This window comes from Pteronotus mesoamericanus, unplaced genomic scaffold, assembly GCF_021234165.1.
Source record: "Pteronotus mesoamericanus isolate MK-2021 breed Mesoamerican mustached bat unplaced genomic scaffold, CSHL_Meso_final contig_657, whole genome shotgun sequence".
Taxonomy (NCBI): domain Eukaryota; kingdom Metazoa; phylum Chordata; class Mammalia; order Chiroptera; family Mormoopidae; genus Pteronotus; species Pteronotus mesoamericanus.
Genome location: NW_026555229.1, coordinates 1,818,046 through 1,846,044, shown reverse-complemented (window position 1 = coordinate 1,846,044; position 27,999 = coordinate 1,818,046). Strand labels below are relative to the sequence as shown.

The following is a 27,999-nucleotide window of genomic DNA, read 5'->3' as shown; positions in this document are numbered from 1 at the left end:
GAACACACGTGGGTTCTGCCCTCTTCTCTGCGTTCTCGGCTGCCGGTCCTTTAAGCTTAGTGGGCATGGGTCGCTCCGGGAAGTTACCTTCCGGTGTCTCCACCAAGTTGAAACGCTGGAAGAAAGGTCATAGCAGCGACAGCAACCCCGCCATCTGCCGTCACCGCCAGGCCGCCCGCAGCCGCTTCTTCAGCCGGCCCTCAGGTAGTAGGGTCGAGACTCGGGCACGGCCGGCGGCCGGGTTCTGGGCGGGCCTGGGTCTGGGTGGGTCTGATTCTGTCTGACTCAGGTATCGGACCTTTCATCTCTTAGACTGTCGTCGGATCTGGAGCCTGCTGTAAAGGTCCACCCTCCGTATTTAACACATGCGGAAACTGAGTCCATAGGAGGGAAATAACTTGTATGGGGGGTATCAGAGTTGGGACTCTTGGCTATATTTAACCTGGCGGCTCTTTTCAAAGCGCTTTTACCTTCAGTTATTTTTTATGACCCCTCAGTACAGCCCCCAGCCGATTCCCACCGACGTTTAAGTCATCAGGACAGGGAAACAGAAACTTACTCGGAGCGTTCCCTTTCTGGGTTTTCTAAGTTCTAGGCGCACAGTGGGCTGATGAGGAAGACCGCGTTGAGAATTCAGCGTCTCGGGTTGGGGGTCTGGACTCCACCGGTTCGTTTGGGAGAGGTGGTTCTTTCTTGGCCGAAAGGGTAGAAGTGAGGGTGTTACTTTGTGCCTCCGGTTTTCAGGAAAGAGCGACCTGACAGTCGATGCGGTGAAGTTGCATAATGAGCTGCAGTCAGGGTCCCTTCGCCTGGGCAAAAGTGAAGCCCAGGAGGCGGCCATGGAAGAAGACGAGGTGCCGGCTCTCACGGAGAAGTCCTCGGCCACCTTCCTAAGCGGCCTCTCCGACTGCACTAATGTCACCTTCAGCAAAGTGCAGCGCTTCTGGGAGTCTAACTCGGCTGCCCACAAGGAGGTATCAGGAAGGGTCAAGAGGGGGTGGGATAGTGAAGAGGAGACAGACTCATGCTTTCTATTTTCTTGCTGTCTGGTGACAGCAGCTGATATTTCTAGATGATGGGTCACCTCTCCTACCCTTTGTGTCCCCTACTTATTACTTCTTCTAGGGTAGGTTCCACTTTCTGCTTTTTCTAACAGCATCTCTGCTACCCAAGTGTAAAGTCCTTTATAGTAGAAATAGTTTCCAAACATTTTTCTCTTCAAGTGTACCTAATCTTAATAATGCATTTTAGTTTACCCAATATAGCCAAAATATAATTTCATTATATAATCAATATAAAAATAATGAGATGTTTTACATTATTATCATACTAACTCTTCAAAATCGAGTGTGTATTTTCCCCTTCACATCTCCATTTGGATGCGATATCTTTTTTAGAAATACTTGATTTGTATTTAGAGTTCATAAAACTTACAGTTGCAAAAGTAGACTCATATACCCAAGTTGTTCTAAATCTATGTTTTCCAGGAGCTAGATCAGGTATTTATTTTTACATTTAATTGATTAAAATTTTTAATCAATTAAAGATTCAGTTCCTCAGTCACACTAGCCACATTTCAGATGCTCTGTAACCTCTTGTCAACATTACTGTTCTGGACTTTTTTTTGTATTTTTACTACATTTTGTTTAGGTTTACTGAAGCATGATTGATTATATTTTATATACAGTGTTCTGCAACTTCCCCCCACCCACTGAACAGTATTTCTGTGTTAATATACATAGTTGTTCCTTGTTTTTTTCAATAGTTACGTAGTATTTGGGTCTATTATTATTTATTAAATAGTAATAGGATAATATTAAAACCCCTGTTGGAAGCTGCTTGGTTGTTCCAGTTTGTTGCTGTGATGAATATACTTGTGCATAAGTGCTGGCACATTTGTGCAGGTCTTTCCATGAGAGATAGCATCTTATGGGTGGAATTTAAGCAAACATGTTCTGAGCTTCCTATGCCCTTAGCCGTGTGGTGTGTACCCCTGGCTCTGAATGCTGCTCATCTTGTCAATCTCTGGGCTATCAGAAGGTTAATTTGTGAAGGAGCAAGGAAAAGAAGCTACTGTTGGGTGGGGTCAGATCTAAACTAGATGTCAGAGGTGCCTTCTCCTTCACGCGCAGATCTGTGCTGTCCTGGCTGCTGTCACAGAGGTGATTCGCTCCCAGGGAGGGAAGGAGACTGAGACTGAGTACTTTGCAGCACTGGTGAGTGGGTGTGGCTTGGTGGGGATGGGTGTTCAGAGCAGCAGGTTATGCATGCTGTAGAGAGAAGACGGATGCCCCTAGCGCATGCGGAGTGAATGACTACCTTGACCACATGAAAATACTTCAGTCATTCTCCAGTCACTTGGTAAGATAGGTGGTATTTGCTGCATTATTCCTGTAAAACAAAAATCCAGCCCTGGCTGATGTGGCTCAGTGAATTGAGTGCCAGCCTATGAACCAAAAATCCTCTCCTCTGGCCCTGGCTGGTGTGGCTCAGTGGGTTGCACACCGGCCTGCAAACCAAAAGGTCACTGGTTGGGTTCCTGGTCAAGGCACATGCGTAGATTGTGGGTTGGGTCCCCAGCTGGGCCCTGAGAAAGGCAACTGATCAATGTTTCTCTCATAGGTTTCTCTCCCTTTATTCTCCCTCCCTCCCCCTCTCTCTCAAAAACAAATAAAATCTTTTAAAAAAATCCACTACTCTGGATTTAATCCCTTTGGTCTATAAAGATGACTGAGGCCTCATAGACCAAAGTGTGGTCTGGGGTCCCCCGGACCTTTCTGGGGAGTTGGCCAGGTCAAAATTATCTCCAAAATAATATTAGAACATCATGTATCTCTTTCACTCTTTCTCTCACGAGTGTACCGTGGAGCTCTCCAGACTTATGTGATGTCTGATAACATTATTTTGACAACTGATGGGATTGTGCTTGCATATTGTCGTGTTTTAAATTTTTCTGTTTTAATATTATTATGGTAAATATCAGTAGGTATAACCTACATAAACAAAGCTTCTTTGGGGAATCCTCAATAATTTTTAAGAATGTACCAGTTTAAGAACCACTGTTCTAGAATGGGGTTAGCAAACTACAGCCCAAAGGCATGATCTCACCCATGGCCTGTTTCTGTACAGCCTGTGAGCTCAGAGTGGTTTTTATATTTTGAAAGGATTGTTAAATCACCCAAAGAAGAATATGCAACAAAGACCATACCTGTAAAGCCTAAAATATTTTATTATCTAGCCCTTTACAGAAAGAGCTTGCTAGTCTGTGCTCTAAAATAATGAGCTAAATTATACAGCAATACAGGGTTTTTATCCTGTGCCAGAAAATATTCTAATTGTTTCATGTATATTAATTCAATTAAATTCACACAGCTTGTAGGTAAGTACTATTATCCCTATTTTACAAATGAGGAAACTGCGTCACAGAAAGGTTAAATTACTAGCCCAAAGACAAACAGCGGTAATGCTGGGATTTGAACCTTTGACACCTTCTCAGTTATAATCATTCTGTTGGGCATGTGGTGCCCCTGAGCACCCTATTTGCTCAGCGTCGCACATTTCCTGTTTACACCCTGTGATTGGGCCCTCAGATGACAACAATGGAAGCAGTGGAGTCCCCGGAGTCTCTGGCCGCTGTGGCTTACCTCCTGAACCTTGTCCTGAAGCGGTGAGTCCTGGCTTCTGTCTGAACCCTAAGGCTTTTTGTGGAGAGGAGAAGGGAATGTGGACGGGAGGAACCGGATCAGGGAATTGTTAAAAGAACAAAAAGATACTGGAGTATCCGGTGGCATTCTGCATCAGGATCGGGGAGAGGGGTGGCTTGGAAGGTGGTAGACAGAGTATGAGGGCTGGCGCCTGGGAAGGGGGCTGGCTTGGTGCAGCCCGTGGGGCAGGAGGGATGGGGTGGAATGTTGACACCAGGCTGTCTGGGGACCTGTGGAGGAAAGTGGGCAGAAGATTGGTGTGAGTTTATAAGGGCCCATCTTGTGAGTAGTGCAGGGAATGAGTAGTGGAGAAGGTGAAGGAGGCAGGGAGCTCAGGTACCAGGGAGCGCTCACCATGCTGGGTGTCAAGAAGGGTGAGTTCTTGTCCTGACTGTTGCTAGCTTGCTGAGTTGACAGGCCAGTGCTGCCTCCCTCTGTCCAGCTTCAGACCAGAGCTGGAGCTACATCAGCTGTTCTCGGAGGCCCCTCTGGGGTTCTGACTTTCTCTGTTCTCGCCCCGCAGCGTGCCCAGCCCTGTGCTCATGAAGAAGTTCTCCGATACCTCCAAAGCCTTCATGGATATCATGTCAGCGCAGGCTACCAGTGGCTCCACCTCTGCCCTCCGATGGGTTAGTAGTTTGTTCTCAGTTTCCTCTCTGCGGACTCTCAGAGGGGACCCTTTGGGGATTTTCTGGAGTCGGTGAGAAGCTGGGCTTCTTCTCCACCTGGCTGAAGAGGGCGGAACTGAGAGACTGTGATTCTCCTCCTCAAGGTTCTCTCGTGCCTGGCCACCCTTCTGCGGAAGCAGGGCCCAGAGGCCTGGGGCTACCCCGTGACCCTGCAGGTGTACCATGGGCTGCTGAGCTTCACCGTGCACGCCAAGCCCAAGGTGAGGGAGCTGGGCCCCACAATATGGGAATGGACCGGCCACTCCAGGAGGCAGGGCGAGGCTGGGCTAGGCTGGGCTGGCCGGTTTGAGTAGAATGGGGGGCTTGCCTGGGGTCCTGGGCTCTTGCCCTGAGGTTCTGTTTCTTCCCTCTGAGGCCCCGTCTGCTTAGCTCCAGAAGGTGAGGTGCAGCTCCTTCTACAGGAAACTTGTTCCCTGTCAGGCCCTCTGAGTCTCTGCTGCCTCATTGGGTAGTGACATGTGAGTTACAGTGGCAGGAGGTCGCAGCAGGCCGGAGGGCGCTTTGGAATCACACAGGCTTGAGTGGGATACTGGACTCACAGCTCATGCTCTGACCCTGGGCAAGTTACTCACCCTCTGAACCTTGGTCTCCCTGCTGTAAAAGAGGGATAATAATACCGGCCTTGCTGTGAGGTTACAGGGAGGCTCACGTGTTCCTCACAGGCCTGCCTCGGTTCCTGCTCATGGGAGGTGCTCAGCAAGCAATGGTTAGTCATAATTCCCTCCTGAAATTTAGGGCAGGGAGCATGTAATAGTAATAACAGTCATAGTAATCGCTCACTGTGTTGAGCACTGTTATCCCAGGTGGCTCATGCCTCTTGCCTTGGGTATCCACGTGGTCTTCCGCTCATTTTCTTCAGGTCTCTGTTGAAATGTCACTTTTCTGGAGTGACACTTTACTGACTATCACATAAAAAATAACAGCCTTGCTTTATTGTTTGCAAAGTACTTTTACCTTCTGGTGGACAGTTGCTTGTAGAACATGAGTTTGCTCTGTTCACTGCCACCGTGCTGGCTAGGTGGACACGCAGTCTTGCTGATGATCGAATGAGTGAACGAAGCCCTGTTGTACAGGTGAGGACACAGAAGCTCAGAGATGAAGCTTAGGACCATTTGATGAGTTAGGAGGACAATAGGAGCTGGAGCTGGGGTTTGTCTCACTCCATAGCTCAAGTGTATACACTTGAAGCCCAGCGTATAGCGTCGGACATGTGGGAGGTGTATGGTCACCGCTTGTCGGTGGGCAGTTGTGCCGACCACCCAAGCTGCTGGTTGAATGCTGACCCAGCCCTGACCCCCTTTCTTTGCCCCTCAGATCCGGAAGGCTGCTCAGCATGGAGTGTGCTCGGTCATCAAGGGCAGTGAGTTCATGTTCGGTGAGAAGGCTCCTGCCCATCACCCTGCTGCCATTTCCACGGCCAAGTTCTGCATCCAGGAGATTGAGAAGTCTGGAGGTGGGAGCCAGGCTGAGGGCAGGGTGGGCCGGGGCTGGCAGGGGAAGACAGGGCCCGCTGCAGAGAGTGGGCTGGAGTCTCAGCTCCCCTTTGTCTGCCAGGCTGCAAGGAGGCCACCACCACACTGCACATGCTGACATTGCTGAAGGACCTGCTGCCCTGCTTCCCGGAAGGCCTGGTGAAGAGCTGCAGTGAGACTCTCCTCAGGGTCATGACCTTGAGCCATGTGGTGAGCTCAGGCTGTAGATTGGCCAGGCACGGGCACACGGAGGGTGGTGGGCGTATAGCTGCAGATCCCAGGCCCGTGGTGCTGGCTCTTGGGGAACTCCCAGCTCAGGCCCCAGTAGGCCTTGAGTGTCTCCTTGCCCTGACCCTGCTGTTAGCTACAGCCAAGCACGCCATCTCATCCCCAGTGTCAGCCAGGCTGGGCCGTCATGCAAGTCCTGGTCCAGCTGGGAGCTGCCGTGTCAGAGAGCAGGGCAGAGTGAGGGTGGAACCATGGCGGGGCTGGCAAAGCGTCAGTCCTCTCCCTGCCTTGGGCTCTACTCTAGCCGTAGTCACAGTTATTTTTTTCCTAACTTACTGACATCTGGTTGGTGACTTTAAAGATACATAAAAGTGAAAAGTGATCCCCTACTTTTCTGCCATCCTAGCACAATTTTGTTACTCTTTATGTATTCTCTTACAGTGTTTTGTTTTTAATCTTTTTTAATTGAATTTTTTGGGGTGACATTAGTTAATAAAATTCTGTAGATTTCAGGTGTACAATTCTGTAATACATCATACATATATTGTATTGTGTGTTAACCACCCCAAGTTTGTAGTGTTTGTTTATATACACTTTTTAAAGTATTTATTGTAGAAGTTGCATGATCCTTGTTTAAAAGGAAAGAACCATTCAGAAACATATAAAGTAAAAAAATACAAGTCTTCCTTGTCTCCAAGTCTCATTTCCTAGGATAAATAGTGCAACAACTTGCTGCGTATCCTTTTAGACATTTTCTCCTTGGATAAACTAACATACATACAAACATGAAGTACAGCTGTAATTATAGTATGCAAGCCATTTATAGCCTGCTCTTTTATCTTTTAGCCCTTTATGTTAAAAATATTTTGTTCATGTTTCTTGATTATCTTTGTTTAAATCATTTAAAATGTTTTACTGGCTGCCAAAATTTACTAAAGTGGCAGAGCCCTGAGTGCCCAGGTGTGGGGAGCATGCCTGAGTTTCAGGGGGCCTGGGGCTTCCCCCAGCCCACTGGCCGGAGTGGGAGGTGGAGGAGCCCAGGCTTTGCAGGTGGCCCACTAAGCTTCTGTGTTCTCTCCAGCTGGTGACAGCCTGTGCCATGCAGGCCTTCCACAGCCTCTTCCATGCCAAGCCTGGCCCTGGTACCCTGCCTGCGGAGCTCAACGCCCAGATCATCACAGTGAGTCCTGGTGGGGGAGGGGCATGGCTCTGTCAGGGTGATGTGGGGCGGCCTTACTATTTGTCTGCAGAACGAGGTCAAATGTGCTGGGCTGGGCTGGGCCACTGCAGGAGACTGGTAGATAGACCACCAGGAGACTGGCCACCAAAGCCACATCAGCACCCGAGGAGCTGGGGGAGCTGACTCTTAACAATGGTTTCAGCATGGTCTCATGGCATTTTGAGCAGGGGTTCTCAGCCTTAGGGGTCTGTGAATGGATTTGGGGAAAGGTGCAGAAACTGCCCAAAATTGTTTGCAAAATGTGTGTACGTGCTCATGTGCCTTTTTCTGGAGAATGGCTCTGTGGCTTTTGTCAGGTTCAGAATGGGTTGTGTGACCCATTAACTCGACTGCTCCTAGAGACTTTCCTTCCATAGAAGCAGGACTAGAGGGGCTTCATGGAGCTGGGAAGGCCTGGTGAGGGGGCTGTGAGTTCCGGGGCTGCTTGTGTAGGCCTGTCACTGGGACGAGCTGGTGCCAAGGGATAGTAGTGGTCCTTGTCGTCGGGCTCCTTGCTCAGATACCTGCTTATCCCTTGTCTCGTCTCTAGGCCCTGTACGACTACGTTCCCAGTGAGAATGACTTACAGCCCCTCCTGGCCTGGCTTAAGGTCATGGAGAAGGCACATATCAACCTGGTCAGGTAAGGCGAGGTGGGGGTGCGTCCCAGGGCCTCCGGGCAGGCCGCCTGCCTGCAGTGCGGACCGGAAGGACGTGCTCTGGAAGCTGGAGGGGCTTCCGCCTTCTGGGGATGGCAGCAGCCCCACGTGGAGGCGCACTGCAGGCCACCTCCTGTTTTTATGAGGCACGGAGCTGGGCAGCACACTGTGTTGCCGGGGCTCGTGCCATTCCTCCCAGAGTGTTGACAGCTAGCTTTGAGGACAGGCCAAGAGTACTGCCCCCTCAGGTGTGGCCCAGGTGTCATCCTGATCTTGTCACCCCTGGCTGTCATCCTGTGCAGTTGGTTTCCTTCTCAGAGGACATCACCCCCTTTCTGCAGCTCTACCCAACTCCTGACCTGGGTTAACGGTCCCCTCCTCTGGGATCGTCCTGTAGACCCAGTTTCTTCTGCTTTGTGTCTCTGTCATAACACTCACACTTGAACTTGGCCATTTCATAGCAGTAGCCTCTTGATAATTCCACTTTCCCGAGTGAGGCTGGGAAGAAAATAGCTGTGTCAATTGGCGACTTGAATTTTGCCTGGAGGGAGGGCCTCTCAGTCCCCTGAGGCCCCTCCTGGGAGTGTCTGTCCTCCCCTCCACTAAAGGGTTCCCGTTGCCCTGCTCTCCCCCAGGCACTGTACTGGGTTCTCTGCTTCCAAGTGTCGCCACAATTACCACCACCCCATGAGGAAGGCCTTAGCCCATTTCATAAACCAGAAACCAGCACTGCGAGCCAACTAGTCTTGAGGCTCTTAAGGGGCACAGCCAAGTCTGCCAGGCCAAACCACCTGTCACCTGAAGTGTCGGGAAGTGGGAAAAGAGCCTCGTCCTCCACTTCTCGGGATTTAGCCTACAGAAGGACTCCAAGGTTGTGTCAGGTGTATGCCCAAGAATGCTGTTGTAGCACCATAGGTAATGGCAAAAATCCTAGAGACAACCTAACGGTGCCCCAGGAGGGGACTGGTTATATATAAACAGTGAAATACTAGGCATCCATTAGGAATAATGTAGATGTGTGTGCGCTGATGTGGAAAGACCTCCAAGATGTACTGAGAAAAAGCCAGGTGCAGAGCAGTGTGGGTGGTGTGATTATTTTTGCACTCTGGAGCCAGATTACCAGGGTGTGAATCCTGACCCCTCCCTCCACTAGCTGGGTGGCCATGGACAAGTTACTTGAGTTCTCTGTGCCTCAGTTTCATCATCTGCGAAATGGAAATTGTAATAACACAATCTCAGTTTTTGCAAGGTTTCGTTTTTTTGTTTTGGAGGGTTGTATTTTTTTTTTTTTTTGCAAGGTTTAACTTAATGCATGTTATATCAGTACTTGTCATGTGATAAATGTTACATAAATGTTAGTTATTTTGTATGTTTGTATATGTATAAAAGCTTCTGGAAGAGCACTTGAGAAACAACCTTGCTTTTCCCTTGGGAAGTGCATCTGAGGGTCAGTTGGGAGAAAGGTGTGCTAAGGAAGACTTTTATACTCTGAGGACCTGTTTGAGGTGTTTTTGTTTCTTTTTACCATCTGTAGATGTTACTTGAATGGACTTTTTAAAATTGTCCACAAGAAGGGCTCTATAGAACTCCCCAGAGCAGTGACTGTCGTTAGTCATGGGATCCCTGGGCCCAGGGCCAGGCAGGCCCCACAGAGGTGTTTTGTCTTGACAGGCTGCAGCGGGACCTGGGCCTGGGCCACCTCCCTCGCTTTTTTGGAACTGCAGCGACCTGCCTTCTCTCTCCCCACTCGCAGGTGGTGACAGCTGCCACTCAGAGCCTCCAGGTACTGCAGCCCCCTGCCCCAAGCCCCAGCTTTAATAGAGAGAGCAGAGAGCACAAGAGGTCCTGCCAGCTGCCTCTCTCTCCCAGAGGCTCGCTCCAGACCTTCAGCTGCATCCTGGGAGGAGGTTCTTGGGGTGGGAGAGGCTTCCTAAAAACTTTGGGAAGCAGGCACCAAGGAGGACCAAGTGGCACTGGGGGGCTGCCTTGGGCCCAGACAACTGTGGCCTCTTTTTGCAGGAGGTCCTGAAGGAATGTGTCGCTCCCCACATGGCTGACATCGGCTCCGTGACCTCCTCTGCCTTGGGCCCTGCCCAGTGTATTGCCAAGATGTTCCGGTGAGAACATAATATTGGAGATAAGAAGGCATAAGGTGTACCTTGTAGGAAGTTCTTATAATGAGAAGTTTCTCCTTGTTACTTACTCTGGGCCATGTGCCCAGTGACAGAGCAGCTGTTGTTGACTTGAGCACTGGCCACGTTCCAGATGCCATAGTGTGGTGCTCATGAGTGTGCACTCTCAGGCCAGTCGTCTGGGGCATGTTCCTCCACCTCTCAGTACCTCAGGGTCATCATCAGTTAAAGGGGACAAATGCAGGTGAGGATTAAATGAGGTAATAGAGCACATAAAGTGCTCAGAATAGTACCTGGTACATAGTTAGGCGCTCAGTAAATAGAAACTACTAGTAGACCTGGTCCGAGGAGATAGGTACTGACCCCATTTTACAGGTGGACAAGCTGAGGTCACCCAACTAGCAAGTGGCAGCCTGACCACAGAGCCCTCTCTTAATCACGTGCTGTGACCTGCTCTCCACACCTCTAAGAGGAGCCGTTCATAGACAGGGCCCCTGACCACCCTCCCCCTCCCAATGGGCAGTGAGGCTCCTTGGAGGACCAAGTATATTGAGTGGTCCCAAGAAAGGGGCTAGGGTCCTTGGTGTCTCTTCTGTGTCTCTCTGCTCAGCTCCAAAGTGTGGTGCTTTGGGTACTGCGCCTTGTGAGGAAATGGGCCCATTTCCTGTGGACACATCGGGAATGAAGTTTCAGGAAAAGAGAAACTTCATTCTAGAGCTGCTCCACCCCTAGTCCATCCCTTTCCCCACACTGACCCCTATTGGCCATTCTTGCCTAGAATCTCCAGGGGGCTAGATTTTGGGAGATGGCGCTGACCAGGGTGTGCACAGGCTGGACGGGGCTGGCAGCTGGGCCAGCCGTCCCTAGTGCGGCTCCCCCATTCTGCCTACACCACCTGCTCTTACCCTGCCGTCCCCTGTTGGGTCAGGCCAAGAGAGCATGGGACAGGGACAAAGCAGGTGACCCTGGCAGGTTATTTCATCTCTGTGAGCCTGTTTCACCATCTGAAGACTGAACAAATAACCGACCTCACGTGTTTTTCTTTAAGTGCGAGGGTTGCATAAATTAAACTTTTAGCATAGGGAGCAGTGTGAGCACTCCATAAATGCTAGTTCCCCCCTTGGCCTTTCCTAAGGACCTGCTCTCAGTGGCCGGCTGGAGGTCTGTAGCTCACGGTGGCAGCGTTGACTTCCTGGCGGGGGTCCGGGGGGCGTGGCTGGGGCCCTGACTACCTGCTCCTTGGCAGGGCGGTGGAGGAGGGCCTGACATACAAATTCCACGCGGCCTGGAGCTCCGTATTGCAGCTTCTGTGTGTCTTCTTCGAAACATGTGGGAAGCAGGCCCACCCTGTGATGAAGAAGGTGAGTGGGGGCTGCTGGGGCCAGGGCGGGAAAGTGGCACTTGGACTTGTGGATTGTGGGCTCCTAGAAGGGGCCCGTGTCTCTGTTACCTCTGCATTTCAACTCTGCCCACTGCCACAGTGGTCATAGCCGGTGCCCAGTACTGTGTCCCCAGGAAGGTGACTGGGCCATCGTGGGAGGAACAAGAAGAGTGGCAGGAGTCCTCCCATCTGCTCACTAGTGTTGGCTGGAGTTGATGGTTTTGAATAGGGAACCAGTATGATTCTCTCACCCGTACTCACATTTTTTTAACTTTTAATTTTCTAAGTTTTCTGTAATGAATGAGTATTGTGTTTTATACAGCCTTCGGTGTCAGGGAGGTAACTGCAGCCCAGAGTAAACCATCTAAGGATGAGGGATCAGCTTAGGGAGAGGGTGGGCCCTGAGGACAGACCGCAGATGCCTCATGAGTAGGCCTTGCGGCGCCTTCCTCGCTGACCTCCTCCCTTCACCGGGGATGGCAGGCTCCCTCGGGCGGCCGGGCCTGGGCTCTAATTGGTGTCAAACAGCAGACTTGTCTTTCTACGAGGTGCATGAGGAGTGAAGCTTGTGGGGGGCTCTGGGGCTGTGCTGAACCAGGGGGTGCAGCTCTGTCTCGAGGTGCAGCTATTCCTCAGTGCCTGTTCAGTTGCTACCTGCCATACACAGGTCTGTCTTTGCCAGACTTTCGATTTTCAAGATAAACGAGAAATCTACATTTGTATGTAAAGTCTCCTGATTCTTATATGTTGCTAACAAATACAGGAATTTTTTTTTTTTTTTTAATCCTGGAGCATTTGGGAGGGCTGAAACACATCAGGAGATTACATTTAGTTGCTGATTTGTGACCTCTGACCTGGAGCTTAATCTGGGCCCACACTCCTGACCTCATCATTCTGGAGCCTTTGGCTCAGACTCGACCATGGGTGCTGGCTCTGCGAGCATGCCGTGATGTATAATCTCTCATTTCTTTGCTCCAGTGTCTCCAGTCTCTGTGTGACCTGCGCCTCTCCCCTCATTTTCCCCACACGGCAGCTCTGGATAAGGCAGTGGGGGCTGCGGTGGCCAGCATGGGACCTGAGGTGGTTTTACAGGCTGTGCCTCTGGAAATTGATGGCTCTGAGTAAGTATGACCTTGGCTGGCTTCCATACAAGCCCCAGAAGGTCAGACGACTTGTTCTCCCCTAGGAGGGTATCCACTCCTTTGGGTGAAGTCTCCCTGTGCCAAAGTGGGGGTCAGTGAGAGAGGCCAGAGCAGGGCTTGACATGCTCCTCAGCTCAGCATGGAACACCCTGTGAGTGTGCTGCCCTCCGGCTACACCTCTTCCTCACTGGACCTTTCCTGCCTCCTCCCAGAGAGACTCTGGATTTCCCACGGAGCTGGCTGCTGCCCGTCATCCGGGACCATGTGCGGGAAACTCGACTTGGTTTCTTCACCAGCTACTTCCTGCCCCTGGCTACTACCCTGAAGAGCAAAGGTATGGGGCCTCCCACACTCCTGCAGCTCAGCTGGAAGGGGTTGGGAAGGGCACCTGGTCCAGTGCCCCAGCCCTAGGACATTCGGCAGCCTCCCCCGTCAAACAGGTGGCCAGCCAGTGCTTGAGAGCCTAACTCGGGGGCTGTCCCTCCCCGCTGCCTGTGGCAGGCAGACATTGGCCTCCTCTCCCTCTAAGAAAGTAAGCACATGGCGATGTCTGTGTATGCAGAGGCGTTCCTAGCAAAAATTCTAGCATGACACACACACCCGTCACTGGGGTTTCAGTGACGTTCGTTACGGGGAAGCCCACTGTGGAACACAGTGTGGCCGTTACAGGGAAAGAGACCTTGCGTGGGCGTGTTCAGAGATGGTGAGTTGAACAGATTAGATTCTCGTCACAGCTCAGCCACTCCAGTTTGATGATTTTGGGCAGGTTTATTCTATTCCTTTGGATCTGCTCCTCATCTGTAAAATGAGGATGATAATTTCTACATGAGGATTAAATGGAATAATCATCAAAGGGCTTATACAGCCTGGTACACAGAAATTGCTCCGTAAATGTTACCACCCTAATTTTAATCGTCAAGTAAAAACAAGATTCAGAACAATACACGTATAGTACAGACCTGTTTATGTTTTTAAAAGTATATGTTTGTTTAGAGAACTAGAAGTCAGAAGAGATGGTGGCACTCCCTGGGGGAGTGCGGTTATGGGGAGACATTGCTTTCTGGTTCGTGCAGGGCTTTTTTGGTTTTTAGAAGGAACAGTTTCGGTGGGGAGGAGGGAATCACCGATGTGGTCCTCATCACTGGGCTTTTGGTTTTGGTGAAAATGAGGCCTGGTGGCCAGGAGGATGCCCAGGATCACACTGTGTCCTCTGTCACACTCCAGCAATGAACCTGGCCCAGGAGGGCAGCATGGTGGAGTCCAAGATCTACGACACACTGCAGTGGCAGGTGAGGGGTCGTTTGCGGGGACGTGGGCTGGGCAGTGCAGGGGTGTGGGTTGCTGGATGTCATTCTCCTTTACCCTCCCCTCCCTCCCCAGATCTGGACCCTCCTACCCGGGTTCTGCACAAGGCCCACAGATGTGGCTGCCTCCTTTAAAGGGCTGGCGCGGACGCTGGGCACAGCCATAAGTGAGCGCCCAGACCTGAGGGTCACGGTGTGCCAGGCCCTGCGCACTCTCATCGCCAAGGGCTGTGAGGCGGGTTCGTATGGGCTCTGGGGTCGGGGGCTGGAGCGGGGACGGCTGCGATGGCGTGTCCCTTGACCCCCATCTCCTGGCCTACCAGGGCTCGTTGTCTGAGCCACAGTCCTCCTTTGCAAGGACCTGGCGTTTCTGCTGGGGACCCAAGGATGCCAAAAACTGCCCCTTTCCCTTTTTCCTCCCAGTGTGCTGACTGCAGGGGGGCTACCCAGCCAGCGTTGAAGGGTTTCACTGCTCCCGGGACGGGAACCATAGACCATGGGGCACCTAGTTGTCCTTGGCCTCAGCACCTCCTGTGCCATAGAAGCCCCACATCCATGGTGCTGTCATGGGTCCTCCAAAAGCATGTCTTGGGGCTGCAGCCTGCAGGGTCACCTCCTGCCCCTTTTATGCAAACTTTGGTCCTCCTGACAGAGGCTGACCGTGCTGAAGTGAGCCGTTTTGCCAAGAACTTTCTGCCAATTCTCTTCAACCTGTATGGGCAGCCTGTTGCCGCCGGGGACACCCCAGCCCCTCGCCGGGCTGTGCTGGAAACCATCAAAACTTACCTTACCATTACTGAGCCTCAGGTGAGCTGGTGAACAGGGGAGGAATGCTCTCAGGTGGCAAATGTTGGGTCGGGTGCAGTAGAAAGGCCAAGGCCCTACTCACCAGGACTCACATGGGCGTGTGCCAGCTGGAGAACAGGAGGCCAGATGCCAGCGGTGGCGGCTGGGCTGGGCTTGGGCTTGAGATGGCTGAACGGGAAGAGGAGGAGGTGTAGTTCTGTGACCTGCTGCTGCTCTGTTTCTCTCTTCAACAACGCTCTCCTTCTCACCCCTTGCGGCTGCCAGTTGGTGAATGGTTTCCTGGAAAAAGCCAGCGAGAAGGTGCTCGACCCTGCCAGCTCTGACTTCACCAGGTAAAATGCCCCACTTGAGCTGGGGCAGCCCAGGAAGCTAGAGGATGTGTCTAGCAGAAGCCTGTGGATTCTCTCTGGAATAATTTAGGAAAGGTTTGAGATACTGACTGTCCTAGCACTAGTGTGAAACATGACCAACTCCTTCCTAAAGCGGCAGGGTCCTGAAGCCTTTTAGGAAAGAATGAGGACCCTGGAGAGTTACTGTCTGGGTTCAAATCCCACGGGCTCCATGGCCTTGAACAAGTTACCCACTCTTTGCCTCTGTGTCCTCATCTGTACAGTGGACAGGTTCACAGAGAATTGAAAGGGTTAACACTGGTAAAGCTGTTGGAACAGGGCCTGGTACCTGATGAATACTCAGTTAGGTACAAGCTCTGATTATTGTTCACGGGCTCCTTGGGGGCTCCTTGTCCTCCTCATCCTGACTTCTCCCACCTGCCCCTTTCCCGGTACACAAAAACACTGTTAGTCTGTGCCCCACTCCAGCCCTCGCTAAGCTCTCCTTGGTCTCCTGGCCCTGAGCAGATTGTCTGTCCTGGACCTGGTCGTGGCCTTGGCTCCCCACGCTGACGAAGCTGCCATCAGCAAGCTGTACTCCACCATCCAGCCCTACCTAGAGGTGAGCCCTAGGGCTGGGAGCCCACCCAGCTGCACTTGGGGGAGGAGTGGGCTCCTTGGCAAGGTGGGGCCTGCCTTCTTTTCTCCATCCCTTGCTGCTGCCCACAATCAGGTCTTCGTCTGCTTTCTCGTGGTGTGGCTGCCCTTTGTACTCTCTCTAGCCTATCTGTCACATAGATGCCAAAGTGACTGAAATGCACAGCCGTACTCAGGCTTCACCTACTGAGGTATCTCTGGTAGAAGTGAGGCCATACCCCTGTGCCTGGGTTGCTCACTGGGTCATCCCAGCCCAGCCTGATCTTCAGTCCAATCACTCCCTTCCCCCTTGTCCCCACCATCTTCCCATCGCCACTCTGGCCTCATTAAACGTTTTCCAGAGTTGCAGCTATAGTGGGTCCTTTCTGTGCCCTTGCACATTCTGGGTCCTCTGCCTGATAGGCTGTGACTAGTCACCAGGCAAAACTCAGGCCAGCAGTGACCTTCTGAAAGCTGTCACCACTGCGACAGTTTAATAAGCAGTTACTCAACAGTGTGGGAAGTGCTCTGCGGTGGAACATGCAGGCAGAGCCAGAAGTCCAGGGCAGGGCCACTTAACCTCAGGAGAGGTATCCCCGGGTGGGGAGGGCGGTGACAGAGAGCGCCTTTGGAACACTAAGGGGTTGGGCAAAGAAGGAGAGAGAGAGTAGAAAGAGGAGCAGGCACAGCAGGCCAGGTGCAGTCCAGGCACTGCGAGTTCATGCTGCTGGTGTGAACGTTTCTTAGGGGAGGGTCAGTGGAATGGCTTGGAAGGCTGAGTTGGTTGGCTTCTCTCCCTGCAGTGTCTCCACCTGGCACAGGGTTTGCCTCTTTTTAAAAAAAAATATTTTAAAAAGATTTTATTTTATTTATTTATTTTTTTTTAAGAGAGAGGGGAAGAGAGGGAGAAATATGGAGAGAAACATCTATTGGTTGCCTCTTGTGTTCCCCCCGCACTGGGTGCCTGGCCCACAACCCAGGCATGCGCCCTGACCGGAATCGAGATTAATGATCGTTTGGTTCATAGGCCAGAGCTCAGCCCATTGAGCCACACCAGCCAGGGTCAGAGTTAGCCACTTGCCATCCATACTCTGCTGGTCCTCTTGTCAGACCCCATGAGCTCCGGAGGGCAAGGCCAGTTTTGAATCCCTCCAGTGCTGGCCCGAGTTAATGGTGACTGGGAATGTCATCAGATGGGTGGTGGACCCCAGTCACCCCTCTTCACCCATCCCTGTCCTCCATGTGTCCTCCCAGAGCAAGGCCCACGGGATACAGAAGAAGGCCTACCGCGTGCTGGAGGAGGTGTGTGCCTGCCCCCAGGGCCCCGGAGCCCGCTTCGTGCAGAGCCACCTGGATGACCTGAAGAAGACCCTGCTGGACTCTCTGCGAACCACTTCCTCTCCCGCCAAGAGGGTGAGGACTCCAGGGGCAGCCCCGCCCTGCCTGAGGGAGGACCGGTGACGCCAGGAGAGGAGCACCGTGGAGATGCTTAGCGGGCTTCGGAGGCTGGGGTGGCATTGAGGGGTCCTGACCATTGTCCCCCCTGCCCTGTAGCCCCGTTTGAAGTGCCTCATACATATCGTGAAGACGCTCACAGCTGAGCACGAGGAGTTCATCGCTGCCCTTGTACCAGAGGTGAGGGGGTGCAAGAGGGGAGCGTATGTGTGTTTTGGGGATTCCTTGGACTGTGGCTCCCAAGGGCCTGTGAAGATGAGGGGAAGGCAGTACTGGGGCTGGGGTTGGGCGCGACTCCCTGCCCGGGAGAGTGGGTGCCCTTACCTGCCCATCCTGCCTCGGCCACCAACGCCAGGGTGGCCAGCTCAGGAGGATGAGCTTATGGGCCTGTCTGGGCAGGTGATCCTGTGTACCAAGGAGGTGTCGGTGGGCGCTCGGAAAAACGCCTTTGCCCTACTGGTGGAGATGGGCCACGCGTTCCTTCGGTTTGGCCCGAGCCAGGAAGGTGAGGCCTGGGTGACACAGGGCTGGGGTGGACGCTCTTCTCCCGGGCCTGGGGAGCACCCCTCAGAACCATTGACTCTCGACCTGGGCAGGCTGCCCCTCTCTGGCCGGCATCCCTACCCTGCTGGGCCTGAGAGGCAGCGTGCGGGCTGGGCTCTGCCCTGGTGCAATCCGCCCTGCCCTCTGCCCTCCCAGAGGCCCTGCAGCGCTACCTCGTCCTGATCTACCCGGGCCTTGTGGGCGCTGTCACCATGGTCAGCTGCAGTATCCTGGCCCTGACGCACCTCCTTTTCGAGTTTAAGGGTAAGTGCTGTTTCTTGAAGGCCTGGGAAGCTCCCCCTCAGAGTAGGAAAACGCTCTGGACATCAGGACAGGCCGCTCCCTCATCCTCTGCTGCCCCGCGCGGCCCTTCCACCTCCCCACAGCTGCCTCACGTCCCATTCTCAGGGGGATCAGAGGAGGTGGGGCTCGTGCCCAGTTTCAGTCCTGGTGCTGCTCCCTCTTACCAGCAAGTTTATGATCCTCTTGGAACCTGACTCTGACCTCTGAAATGGGGGAGAGGAGCAGCACCTCCTCCAGGGGTGGCGGAAGGACCAGAGGAGATACTACACGGAAAGTGACCGGGCACACGAAGTCCCCAGTGTTAGCTCTCACCCTGTGACCCGGCAGGTCTCGGGTCTGGGCGGGGTTCCGGGTGTCCCTGACAGTGGCCCTCTGGCCACCACAGGTCTGATGGGGACCAGCACGATGGAGCAGCTGCTGGAGAACGTGTGCCTGCTCCTGGCCTCCCGCACCCGGGACGTGGTCAAATCAGCGCTGGGCTTCATCAAGGTGGCCGTGGTTGTCATGGATGTGGCACACCTGGCCAAACGTGTGCAGCTGGTGGTAAGTGCCCCTCTTTATTCTGTGGGTGGCAGCATGGAACCAGTGAGCCTCAAGGCCGGCAAGTTTCAAACTTCTTTTTTTTATCCACAAGCCGCTTTCTGCATCAGAAGGTCACGCAGGAGCCCTGGAAGGGACCAGCAGGGGAATGCTGGCCTAGCAGAGCAAGGGGCACAGTGCCCGGGCTGCCCCTTGTCACCCACCCTCCCCAACCTCAGCCCCTCCACAGAAGCAAGGGCTCTATAGGGTAAAGGCCAGTGGACAGGGCCATTCCTCATTTTGTAGGTGGGGAAACTGAGGCCAGAGATTGCCCCAGGTCACAGTGCTAGTGACAGCAGCCCTGGGGACAGAACCCAAAGCTCAGGGTTAAGACTCTGAGCTCTTCCCCAGCAGGGCCCTCATCTCTCTCTCTCTCTCTCTCTCTTTTTTTTCTTTTTTTTTTTTGCGCCCCTTGCATTCTGACCTTCTGGGTTTGAGGTGGCCCCTCTGGATCCCCCCGCTGTGCTGCAGGAAGGCCTGCAGAGCCCTGTGTGCTGGGTCCCCTTGCCCCCTCCTGCCGGGCATAAGGCATATAGCAAGCTGGGTCTTTCAGACCCTCTGGCTGCAGTGCCCACTGCCTCAGTCTCCTTCTTCCTGCTGAGTTGCATCAGACCTCCGGGGAGATCTTACTTGTCACCTTTGTATTCAGCCTTGGGTTCAGGCAAGAAGAGGCAGATGAGAGTCAGAATAGCCTGCCTCCAACCTGCAAAAACCTGCAGCCTAACTGGAGACCAAAGACGGGAGAATGGCCAGAATGGGGGTCTGTTCTGGAGTTACAAGAATTGATAAAAGCCCTTCAAAGGGGTCCTAACCCCCAGTCCCGTTGAGAGACACTGTAGAGAACATTTGCCACTCATACATATCCCAAACCAGGCCACATGAAGGCTTGAGAACAGACCAGCCAGAGAGTAACTCAGGGCGACAGAAGGGACATATGGTACCAAGAGAAAGCTGGTGGTGGGAGGGACAAAGTATGGGCCATGGAATTAGATAGATCTGGGCTAACTCCTTTCTCTGTGGCCACTAGCAGCCACCTGAACTCTGTTCTCCTACTTTCCTTGTCTGTAAATTGGGGATGATGATAATATCTGCCTTATAGGGTTGTTCTAAGGATTCGATGAGATAATGCACGTAAGGGTTCCAAGGGCTCTAAAGCTATGATCTTGGCATTGTGGTCAGGGATTATCACAAAGGAGGGTTTAGGGGAAGGCGGCGGGGGCTGCCCAGACTGTGGAGCCTGTTTGGACCAAGGGCTGACCCAGGAACAGGGCCACACTTGCCCTCACCTCTTAGCCAGACTCGGCCCCCTCCATGTCCCTGTTCTGGACCAGTGAGGAGGCAGGCAGGGCGGGAGGCGCCCTCCCCCTGAGACCCTGGTGCCCCCGCCTTGCAGATGGAAGCCATCGGGAAGCTCTCAGATGACATGCGACGGCACTTCCGCATGAAGCTTCGGAACCTTTTCACCAAGTTCATCCGCAAGTTTGGGTCAGTGCACTGAATGGGGGAGCAAGGGAAGGGCTGAGGGGTTTTCATCCCACCAAGAACCCTTCAGAGAAGGGGCTGGGCTGGGGGATGCGTCTCTTCCCTGTGGCTGGAAAAGCTCTGGGTGGCACACTCTGGCCAGTGCACCTCACCCGCCCTTCGCTGCCCCCTCAGGTTTGAGCTGGTGAAGGGGCTGCTGCCAGAGGAGTATCACAAAGTCCTGGCCAACATCCGGAAAGCCGAGGCCCGGGCCAAGAGGCACCGTGCTCTGAACCAGGCTGCTGAGGAAGAGGAGGAGGAGGAGGAGGAGGAGGAGCCCGTCCAGGGCAAAGGTGACAGGTGAGACCCGAGATGGGGTCCTGGTGGTGTGGTCTCCTTCAACCTGAAGCCTGCCCAGGCAGTGCCTAGCTGCTCTGCCTGTCCTGGGAGCTCCCTGACTTGAGGCTTCTTTGTCTTTAGCATCGAGGAGATTTTGGCGGACTCTGAGGAGGAGGAAAACGAGGAGGAGGAAAGGAGCCGGAGCAAGGAGCAGCGGAGGCTGACACGGCAGAGGGGCCGAGCGTGGCTGAAGGAGGGTGGTGGGGACGAGCCCCTCAACTTCCTGGATCCCAAGGTGGCCCAGCGAGTCCTAGGTAAGCAAGAAGCAGCCGGCCTGTGAGTGCAGAAAGCAGGCTTACCTTGGTGCCAGATTTGGGGGCGGGTGACAGTGACTTCCCCGGAGGCCAGTGGACACCACTCCCCCTGACACATGCACATCGTTGTGCTGTGGGCACCTGTCCAGGGCACAGACGTGGTCTTGTTGGTTATGATGAGGGTCTGAGTGGGTCAGGACTGGCCCTCCACCGCCTCACTGCCTGGTTCTGTCATGCCAGCCACACAGCCGGGGGCCGGCCGGGGCAAGAAGAAGGACCATGGCTTCAAAGTGAGTGCCGACGGCCGGCTGATCATCCGGGAGGAGGAAGAGGATGCTGTCACCCCCAAGATGGAGGAAGAGGAAGGCACTAAAGGTGGGGCGGCCTGCCCACTCTGGGAATGCAGTGGCACTCGTTCATTCATTCATTCATTCACTCATTTGTTCATTCACTCATTCATTCAGACCATTTGTCGTTGGAGCAAAGGTAATAACAGCTTGTATCTAAGGCAGCTTTCGCAAGCTTGTTGAGTTCCTTGAACTTTTTGACCACGTTAAGAAATCTTTTTATGTTGTAATACAGCCATTTATATAATTCTATAATTTAAACAAAACTTTCAAAATGCAGTACTTCCCCTTACCACGTATGATACACTCTGTTCTATTCTGTTGCTTTCCTTCTCTTTCTCCTTTTTTCCCCCCACAGTGTAAACTTGGCTGAGGCCCAGAATCTCATTGAAAGGTAGAAAGAGCCAGACTCAGACACTCCCAAGTCTCTGATTCCATCGCATTCTGTTGTCCAGGGGCCTCCCAGGTGTAAGATCTCTGAGTACTGTTTTGTCTTTCCTGCCCCTTCTCTGCACATACCATCCATTAGGTCACAAAAGTTTAGCTCTTCTAAAATACATCTGTCTCCCCCTTTTTTTGGTTCCCACTGCCATCATCCCTGGACTCTTGACTCCCTGCAGCCTCCTAAACAGTGCTCTCCCTCTGCCCCTGCCCCACAAGCTGTGTGACTATGGACCAAAATGAGTACAGTGCCAATACCTGCTTCAGAGGGCTGCTGTGCACATGAAATGGGTAACCTGAGCAGCCCTCTACGTGCAGGGATAGATGTGACGACACTATTTCCTGGTACGGTTTCATTACAGCTCCCCTCCCACCCTTGATAATTCCCATCTCTTTCTCCCTTCTTGTGCATGCATCCCGATGCTAAAAATGCCCCTCCCCTCTCCATCCTTCCTAAACCCTCCCCACTGTTTAAGGTCCAGCTCAAGCCCTTCTTTGTGGCCTTTCCACAACCCTTCAGCCTTCAGGCCTTGTTCCCTCAGAACTCTTGGCAAGTCCAGAGACTGTCCAGTCTTCAGCACTTAGTCACGTGCCCTCTCGCGATGTCATTTGATGGTTGATTGACTTTATTTGAGTTTGTCTTCCCTCTAACTGGTCAATTTTATCCTTTTTAAAAAATATATGGATAGCTTTTTAAAAATCACAGTAAAATTCATATAACAAAATATACAATATGAACCATTTCAAGTATACAGTTTACTAGTGTTAAGTATATTCACATTGATTTACAAGTAATCCCTTTAAAAGAACTCTCTTCTTTTTAAAAAAAATATATTTATTTATTTTTAGAGAGGGGGAAGGGAGGGAGAAAAGAGGGAGAGAAACATCAGTGTGTGGTTGCCTCTTGCATGCCCCACTACTGGGGACCTGGTCCACATCCCAGGCATGTGTCCTGACTGGGAATTGAACCGGCGACCCTTCAGTTCACAGGCCAGCACTCAGTCCACTGAGCCATATCAGCCAGGGCTCCAGAACTCTTTTCATCTTGCAAGAAGGAAACTCTGTACACATTAAACAACACCCCATTTCCTCTCCCCCTCACCCCTGACAACCACCATTCTACTTACTGTCTATGAATCTAGGTACATCATATAAGTGGAATCATTCAGTATTTGCCCTTTTGTGACTGGCTTATTTCACTTAACGTCATGTCCTCAAAAGTTCATCCGTGTTGTTGCATGTGTCAGAATCTCCTTCTGTTTAAGGTTGGCCTTGTTCTGTTGTATGTATACACTCCATTTTGTCTATCCACTCACTTATTGGACACTTCGGTTGCTTCCCCTTTTGGACTGTTGTGGATAATGCTGCAGTGAGCATGAATGTACAGATAGCTCGTCAAGATCCCACTTTCAGTTCAAGTATATACCCTGAAGTGACATTGCTGGTTCATATCGTAATTCTGTATTTATAATTTTTTGAAGAACTGCTACACTGCTTTCCCCAGCAGCTGCACCACTTTACATTCCCACCAGCAGGACCCAAGGCTTTCAGTGTCTGCACATCCTGTCAGCACTTCTCATTTTCTGGGTTTGTTTGTTTTTTCTTGGTAGTAGTCATGCTAATGGTTGTAAGGTGGTATCTGATGGTGTTTTTGATTTGTATTTCCTTAACGATTAGTGATAATCAGCGTCTTTTCTGTGTTTGCTGTACACTTGTATATCTTTTTGAAGAAATGTCTGCTCAAGTCCTTTTGCCCATTTTCTAACTGGGTTGTTTGTTTTTTGTTGCTGAGTTATAGAGATTCTTTATATATTCAGCTATTAACCTTTTATCAGATATATTATTTGCAAATATTTTCTCTCATACTGTAGTTGCTTTTTAGTCTGTTGATGTGTCCTTTGACGCACAGAAGCTTTTAAATTTTAATGCAGTCCAATTTCTTAATGTAGAATGAATTTGTTCTTTCATACTTCTTTATATCCCACAGAATGCCCAGCAAGTACAGGGCAAAATAAAAAAAAGTTCTCAGGTAGGAGGACAAAACAGTGCTCCCAGCAAAGTGGACTCTGGGCAGCAGGAGTGCCTGGCTCCTTGGAAGCCTGGATTTTCTTACAGTTGCAAAAAAGCTGTACTTACCTCAGAAGTGGAATCACCACTTCCTTCCAGGACTGTTGTCCCTGGGACTGAGCATGGGTAGGAGAAAGGGTCAGTGTTCGGGGTCTCACCTCCCGCAGGAGGACACAGGATTTCTGGGGCTGGAGATGCAGCTCCCTCAGCCCAATGAGCCAGGAGGAGGCAGGATGAAATTTTGGGAGGCTTTGGGGAAATGAGGCCTCTCTGAGTGCTCACAGGCTGCTCTTCCTTTTGGCTCCAGGGGAGGATGAAGAGATGGCTGACCTGGTGGAAGACTTGGGCATCGGGAATGTGAGTAATTCCTGCTGATGGAGGGCCTTGGGCCCAGCAGCTTGTCACTATCTCCCCTGCACTGCCTCCTGACTGCTCGTAGAGCCTTGGGGGTGTGCACAGCAGGCTGTCCATGGGCCATGGGCCGTGTGCTGGGCGCAGCAGCAGTGCCATGGCTGACCTCGCTATGGGGCTCGGCACGGGGCTTGGCGCTCTCAGAAGCGCTCGGGGCTCCCTTTGGTTTTGGCTGGGTTGTCCAGCCTGAAGGAAGAAGGCGATAAAGCCCTTGTCTCTCCATGAGGACAAGCGCTGTGCAGGCTGCAAGGGCAACAGCTGGCCTGCGTGCTCCAAGGGGCAGCCTCCCGCATGGAGTGGGGGCATCTGCCACTGAGGGGTGCTGAGGGCCCCACAAGTTACCTCACAAGAGATGGGGAGGATTTAAGTCCCCATTTCCAGAGGGGCTCACAAAAGATAAGTATCCTGCCCAAGGTCATAGGGGTGATTAAATGTTTATATCTTTGGGCCTGAACACATCCTGGCTTGTGTGTAAAGTGTGTGGCACTTAGTGATCCTAAGTTCTTATTACTGCGTTTTTCCTGGGAATCTTTTTCTGGGTACAGCCTCCCTGGTTGCTTCAACACAGCCTCACACGTGGCTTTGCAGCCCTGCTACAGCCTGCTCTTCTTCCTGGCGGGCAAGGACAGCCCACAGCCCTCTGAGTGTGGCCCTGCGGTTCAGCACAGCAGGACTGGGATCCTTACCTCTGGGCACCGAGAAGGACCTGGGGTGGCCACACTCCGGGGTGGGATCATGGCACATTATCACATGCCATGGAGATCCCTTGGGGTTTTTGTGCATGGTAGTTGCCGAATCCCACTCCTCTGCCTGCAGTTGGGACAGCGTTGCAATGCTGGGGTACTAGTGACAGCTGCAGCTGCCGTGGGCTGAGCTGACACCCTCTACGATGCAGCCAGAGTCCCGTGTCCAGCCAGTTTCTGTTCCTCCACCAGGAGTCCGCTCTGCTGGGCCTCAGCCGGTGGAACTGGTGCCTTGTCACTCAGACACACGTTGTGTGTGCTCCAGCCTGTTCCCTTTGCCTGGCACACCTTCCACTCTGCCTGGCCCGCAAGCCAGTGAATGCTCCTCAGGGCAGGGGTTGGACACCCCTCTGCCTGGTGATCCCCTGGGCAGCTAGAGCCCCAGGAATCTAGATTGCAGAGGCTTCCCGGGCATTGTCGCACATCTGAGGTCTGCTGCACAGTGCTCCTCTGCCTGGCCTGGTTGTCAGCTCCTAGGCTCAGGCCTCCCGGTGGGCTGGGCTGCTTGCTGCCAGACCCCCCTCTCCCACTTGGAGCAGCTAACACGATGCTGGCATCACGGCACTGAGTCACTTCCTGTTGGATATGATTGGGCGAGGTGACTTGTCTTGTTGCCCGTGCTCATAGCTCTTGGGACGGTAGCATTGTTGAGAGACTGTGATGACTGGCGTGAGCAGGGGTCTCCTACCTGCCTGAGAGCTACTGGGCCACAGGAAGTTGGTCCTCTGCCCTGGGTCCCCAGGGTCTCACACTTAGTAGGGGATCAATGAGTATTTGACGTCTGGGAAGGGCTGAGCAGAGTTCATCCAAGGCAAGGAACTGGTAAAGCTGTTCTCCTTAAAGAGGCTGAGGACCTCATTGACCCTGCTGGAAAGACTGGGGATAAGCTGAGGTCAGGGTACCCAGATGGGCACGTGTGGCCCCATGGGAGGACTTTAGTGTGGCGAGGCAGAGCAGTGGAGCAGCCGAGACAAGCTCAGCAGTGGGGACCAGAGCTGGAAGTTTGCTTCTGCACTGCCTCGCTGTGTAATATCGGAGTTACTTGCCTTCTTTGTGTCCTCATCTGAAGTAGGCCATTAGGTGCTTAGCAGGGGGCCTTTTCTGCTACTGCAGGTTGTGACTGCTTTACTGTTAACAGTAGTGAAGATGATCACATCCCCTTGTTCATGAACTTTGCCCACCCCTTTATAGAAAAAACACCAGAAGTTCAAGCGTCAGAAAGAGGCTGATGAGGAGGAGCTGGAGATCCCCCCTCGGTACCAAGGTGAGGCTTCCACTTTTCTTTCTTGGAACTCTGTTCTCTGTCACCTGTATTAGGCAGGGTTTGTTGCAGGCAGAACCATGAGGTTGCATGGCCTGATTGCTACTATGTTGGTATAAGCAAAGATTGATTTGTCCTCCTGAGTCAGTGTTGTAGGATTCCATCCACAACTGTGTTGATGTGCAGGCTGATCTTGATGTGCAGGGAAGGACGCTGATCTTGATGTGCAGGGAATGACACTGATCTTGAAAGTATCTTGATCTCTTTAAGCTGCAGTTTTCACGTCTGTACGGTGCAATAAGAGCTGCCGTTCTCTCTCACAGCATGGTGTGAAACCTGAGAGAAAGCCTATAGTGCCTCATTGCACACGTGAGCTTACGAGGCTCCAGAAAGTTAAGGGACTTGCCCAATGTTGGAGCTGGGAGTTGAACCCTGATTTGTCTGACTTCAAAGCCTGTGTTCTTTCTCTTAGAATAAATGGAGCAGATTTAGCATTGAAGGGTGGAAGGAAGTTTATGTTAGTGGAGAATACATGTTCCCAGAGGTCACTGGTAGGCCTCTGGATTCAAGTCCATCTGAGGAACCCGGTGGTCTTTCAAGTCAGCGGAGAGTCCTTCTAAGAAAGATCTTTGTCCTTGGTTGATAGAAGACAGAACCACATTCCTGGCCATGACCCATGTCCCCAGCAGCTCTCTGAAGAAAAGGTGCCCATTGTCTTCTCCCAGGAGAAGGCCGTGCTGGCTTTGTCTGACTTTTGGCCTCTGTGTTCTCCCTCTAGCTGGAGGCTCTGGCATCCATCGCCCTGTGGGCAAGAAGGCTGCACCCGGGGCTGAATACAAGGCCAAGGTAAGAGCTGTCTGTGGGGGCAGGGCTCTCCTGGCAGAGCGTCTGGGAAAGGGCGGGAAGCCGTCCCCGTCCCTGTCCTGGAGAGGTACCTTTGTGAAGCCAGACTAAGGTGCACACTGAGATCTTGTTAGCGTTTCAAGCCCATGCCTTTGTTGGTTGGCCTTCCAGAGCCACAGAAAGCCTTTGGTGCCACCTAAAGCAGAGCATGAAGGGCAGGAAGGACGCGGGGTCTGTCAAGTCAGGGGAGGGAGCAGAAGGGGAACCCCACACTCCTAGCTGACTCTGTTTCTCTGAGCAGAAAGCAAAGGGTGACATGAAGAGGAAGGGTCGGCCTGACCCCTATGCCTACATCCCCCTCAACAGAATCAAGCTCAACCACAGGTACAGTGCTGTGCAGGGCCGGGGGCGTGGGGAGACCTGTGCTCCGGAGGGCCTTGTTCTCATTGAACCCTCAGCTCGATTGCTCAAGTCTCTTCCGGTTTGTTTTTGTTTTTTATTTTTTAACATGAACTTTCATATAGTTGGTACAAACACAAGTAGTTAACTCAAACTGCCCTTTTAAACACGGTGGGTAATGTGTGGTCTGCCCAGATCACATGCTGCCCAATGCTGGGCAGCACTCCCGGACTCCCCCGCCCCCACCCCGTTCCTGCTGGTGGGAGGAGCCATCTGTTGACATTACAGGGCTGCCTGTTGTCAGTGAGATGTGACCCTTCTGTTCCTTGTCCTTGCAGGAAGAAGGTAAAGCTTCAGGGACAGTTCAAAGGCCTAGTGAAAGCTGCCCAGCGGGGATCCCAGGTGGGACACAAGCTCCGCAGGAAGGACCGTCGGCCCTGAACCCCAGGCCGCCAGGGCTGCTCTGTGGTCCTGTCCGTGCCAGAGCCTGGGCTCAGAATGACTTGCTGGAACCAGGGCTTGGTTCCTGGTGGCACCCAGGATTTTGGGAGTTTCGAACGGGAATCGTCTTCTAGAGATGTCCTCGGGACCCGGAGGTGGAGGCGTGGCCTAGTGCCTCTGAGAAGGGCACTGGGGGGCCTGTGCATTCTGCCCAGAGCGGCCACAGCAGCAGAGGAGACGGTCTTCCGTTTCCTCCAGCTGCTTGTAGCCACGTGGCATTCTCAGCTTGGCTGCCATCCAGGTGTGTGAGATTTGCTGTGACCAGACAGAATAAACATGCACACCACACAT

At 52.5% G+C, this 27,999-nt stretch overlaps 1 protein-coding gene across 1 annotated transcript; it reads left to right on the top strand.

Moving 5' to 3' along the window:
• The first annotated feature begins 12 nt into the window (after window positions 1-12).
• On the top strand, window positions 13-27,999 carry RRP12 (ribosomal RNA processing 12 homolog). The gene is made up of 34 exons (XM_054581301.1): window positions 13-204; window positions 745-974; window positions 2,133-2,216; window positions 3,591-3,667; window positions 4,228-4,333; window positions 4,477-4,593; window positions 5,708-5,846; window positions 5,948-6,075; window positions 7,175-7,273; window positions 7,863-7,954; window positions 9,642-9,753; window positions 9,990-10,087; window positions 11,349-11,463; window positions 12,462-12,604; window positions 12,838-12,959; window positions 13,850-13,914; window positions 14,006-14,168; window positions 14,582-14,736; window positions 15,001-15,068; window positions 15,594-15,687; window positions 16,956-17,114; window positions 17,256-17,336; window positions 17,556-17,661; window positions 17,856-17,963; window positions 18,388-18,545; window positions 19,975-20,066; window positions 20,238-20,402; window positions 20,523-20,695; window positions 20,936-21,070; window positions 23,858-23,907; window positions 25,896-25,968; window positions 26,744-26,811; window positions 27,110-27,192; window positions 27,546-27,999. Exons 1-34 carry the CDS (start codon window positions 66-68, stop codon window positions 27,646-27,648), a joined length of 3,900 nt encoding a protein of 1,299 aa, XP_054437276.1. The 5' UTR covers window positions 13-65; the 3' UTR covers window positions 27,649-27,999.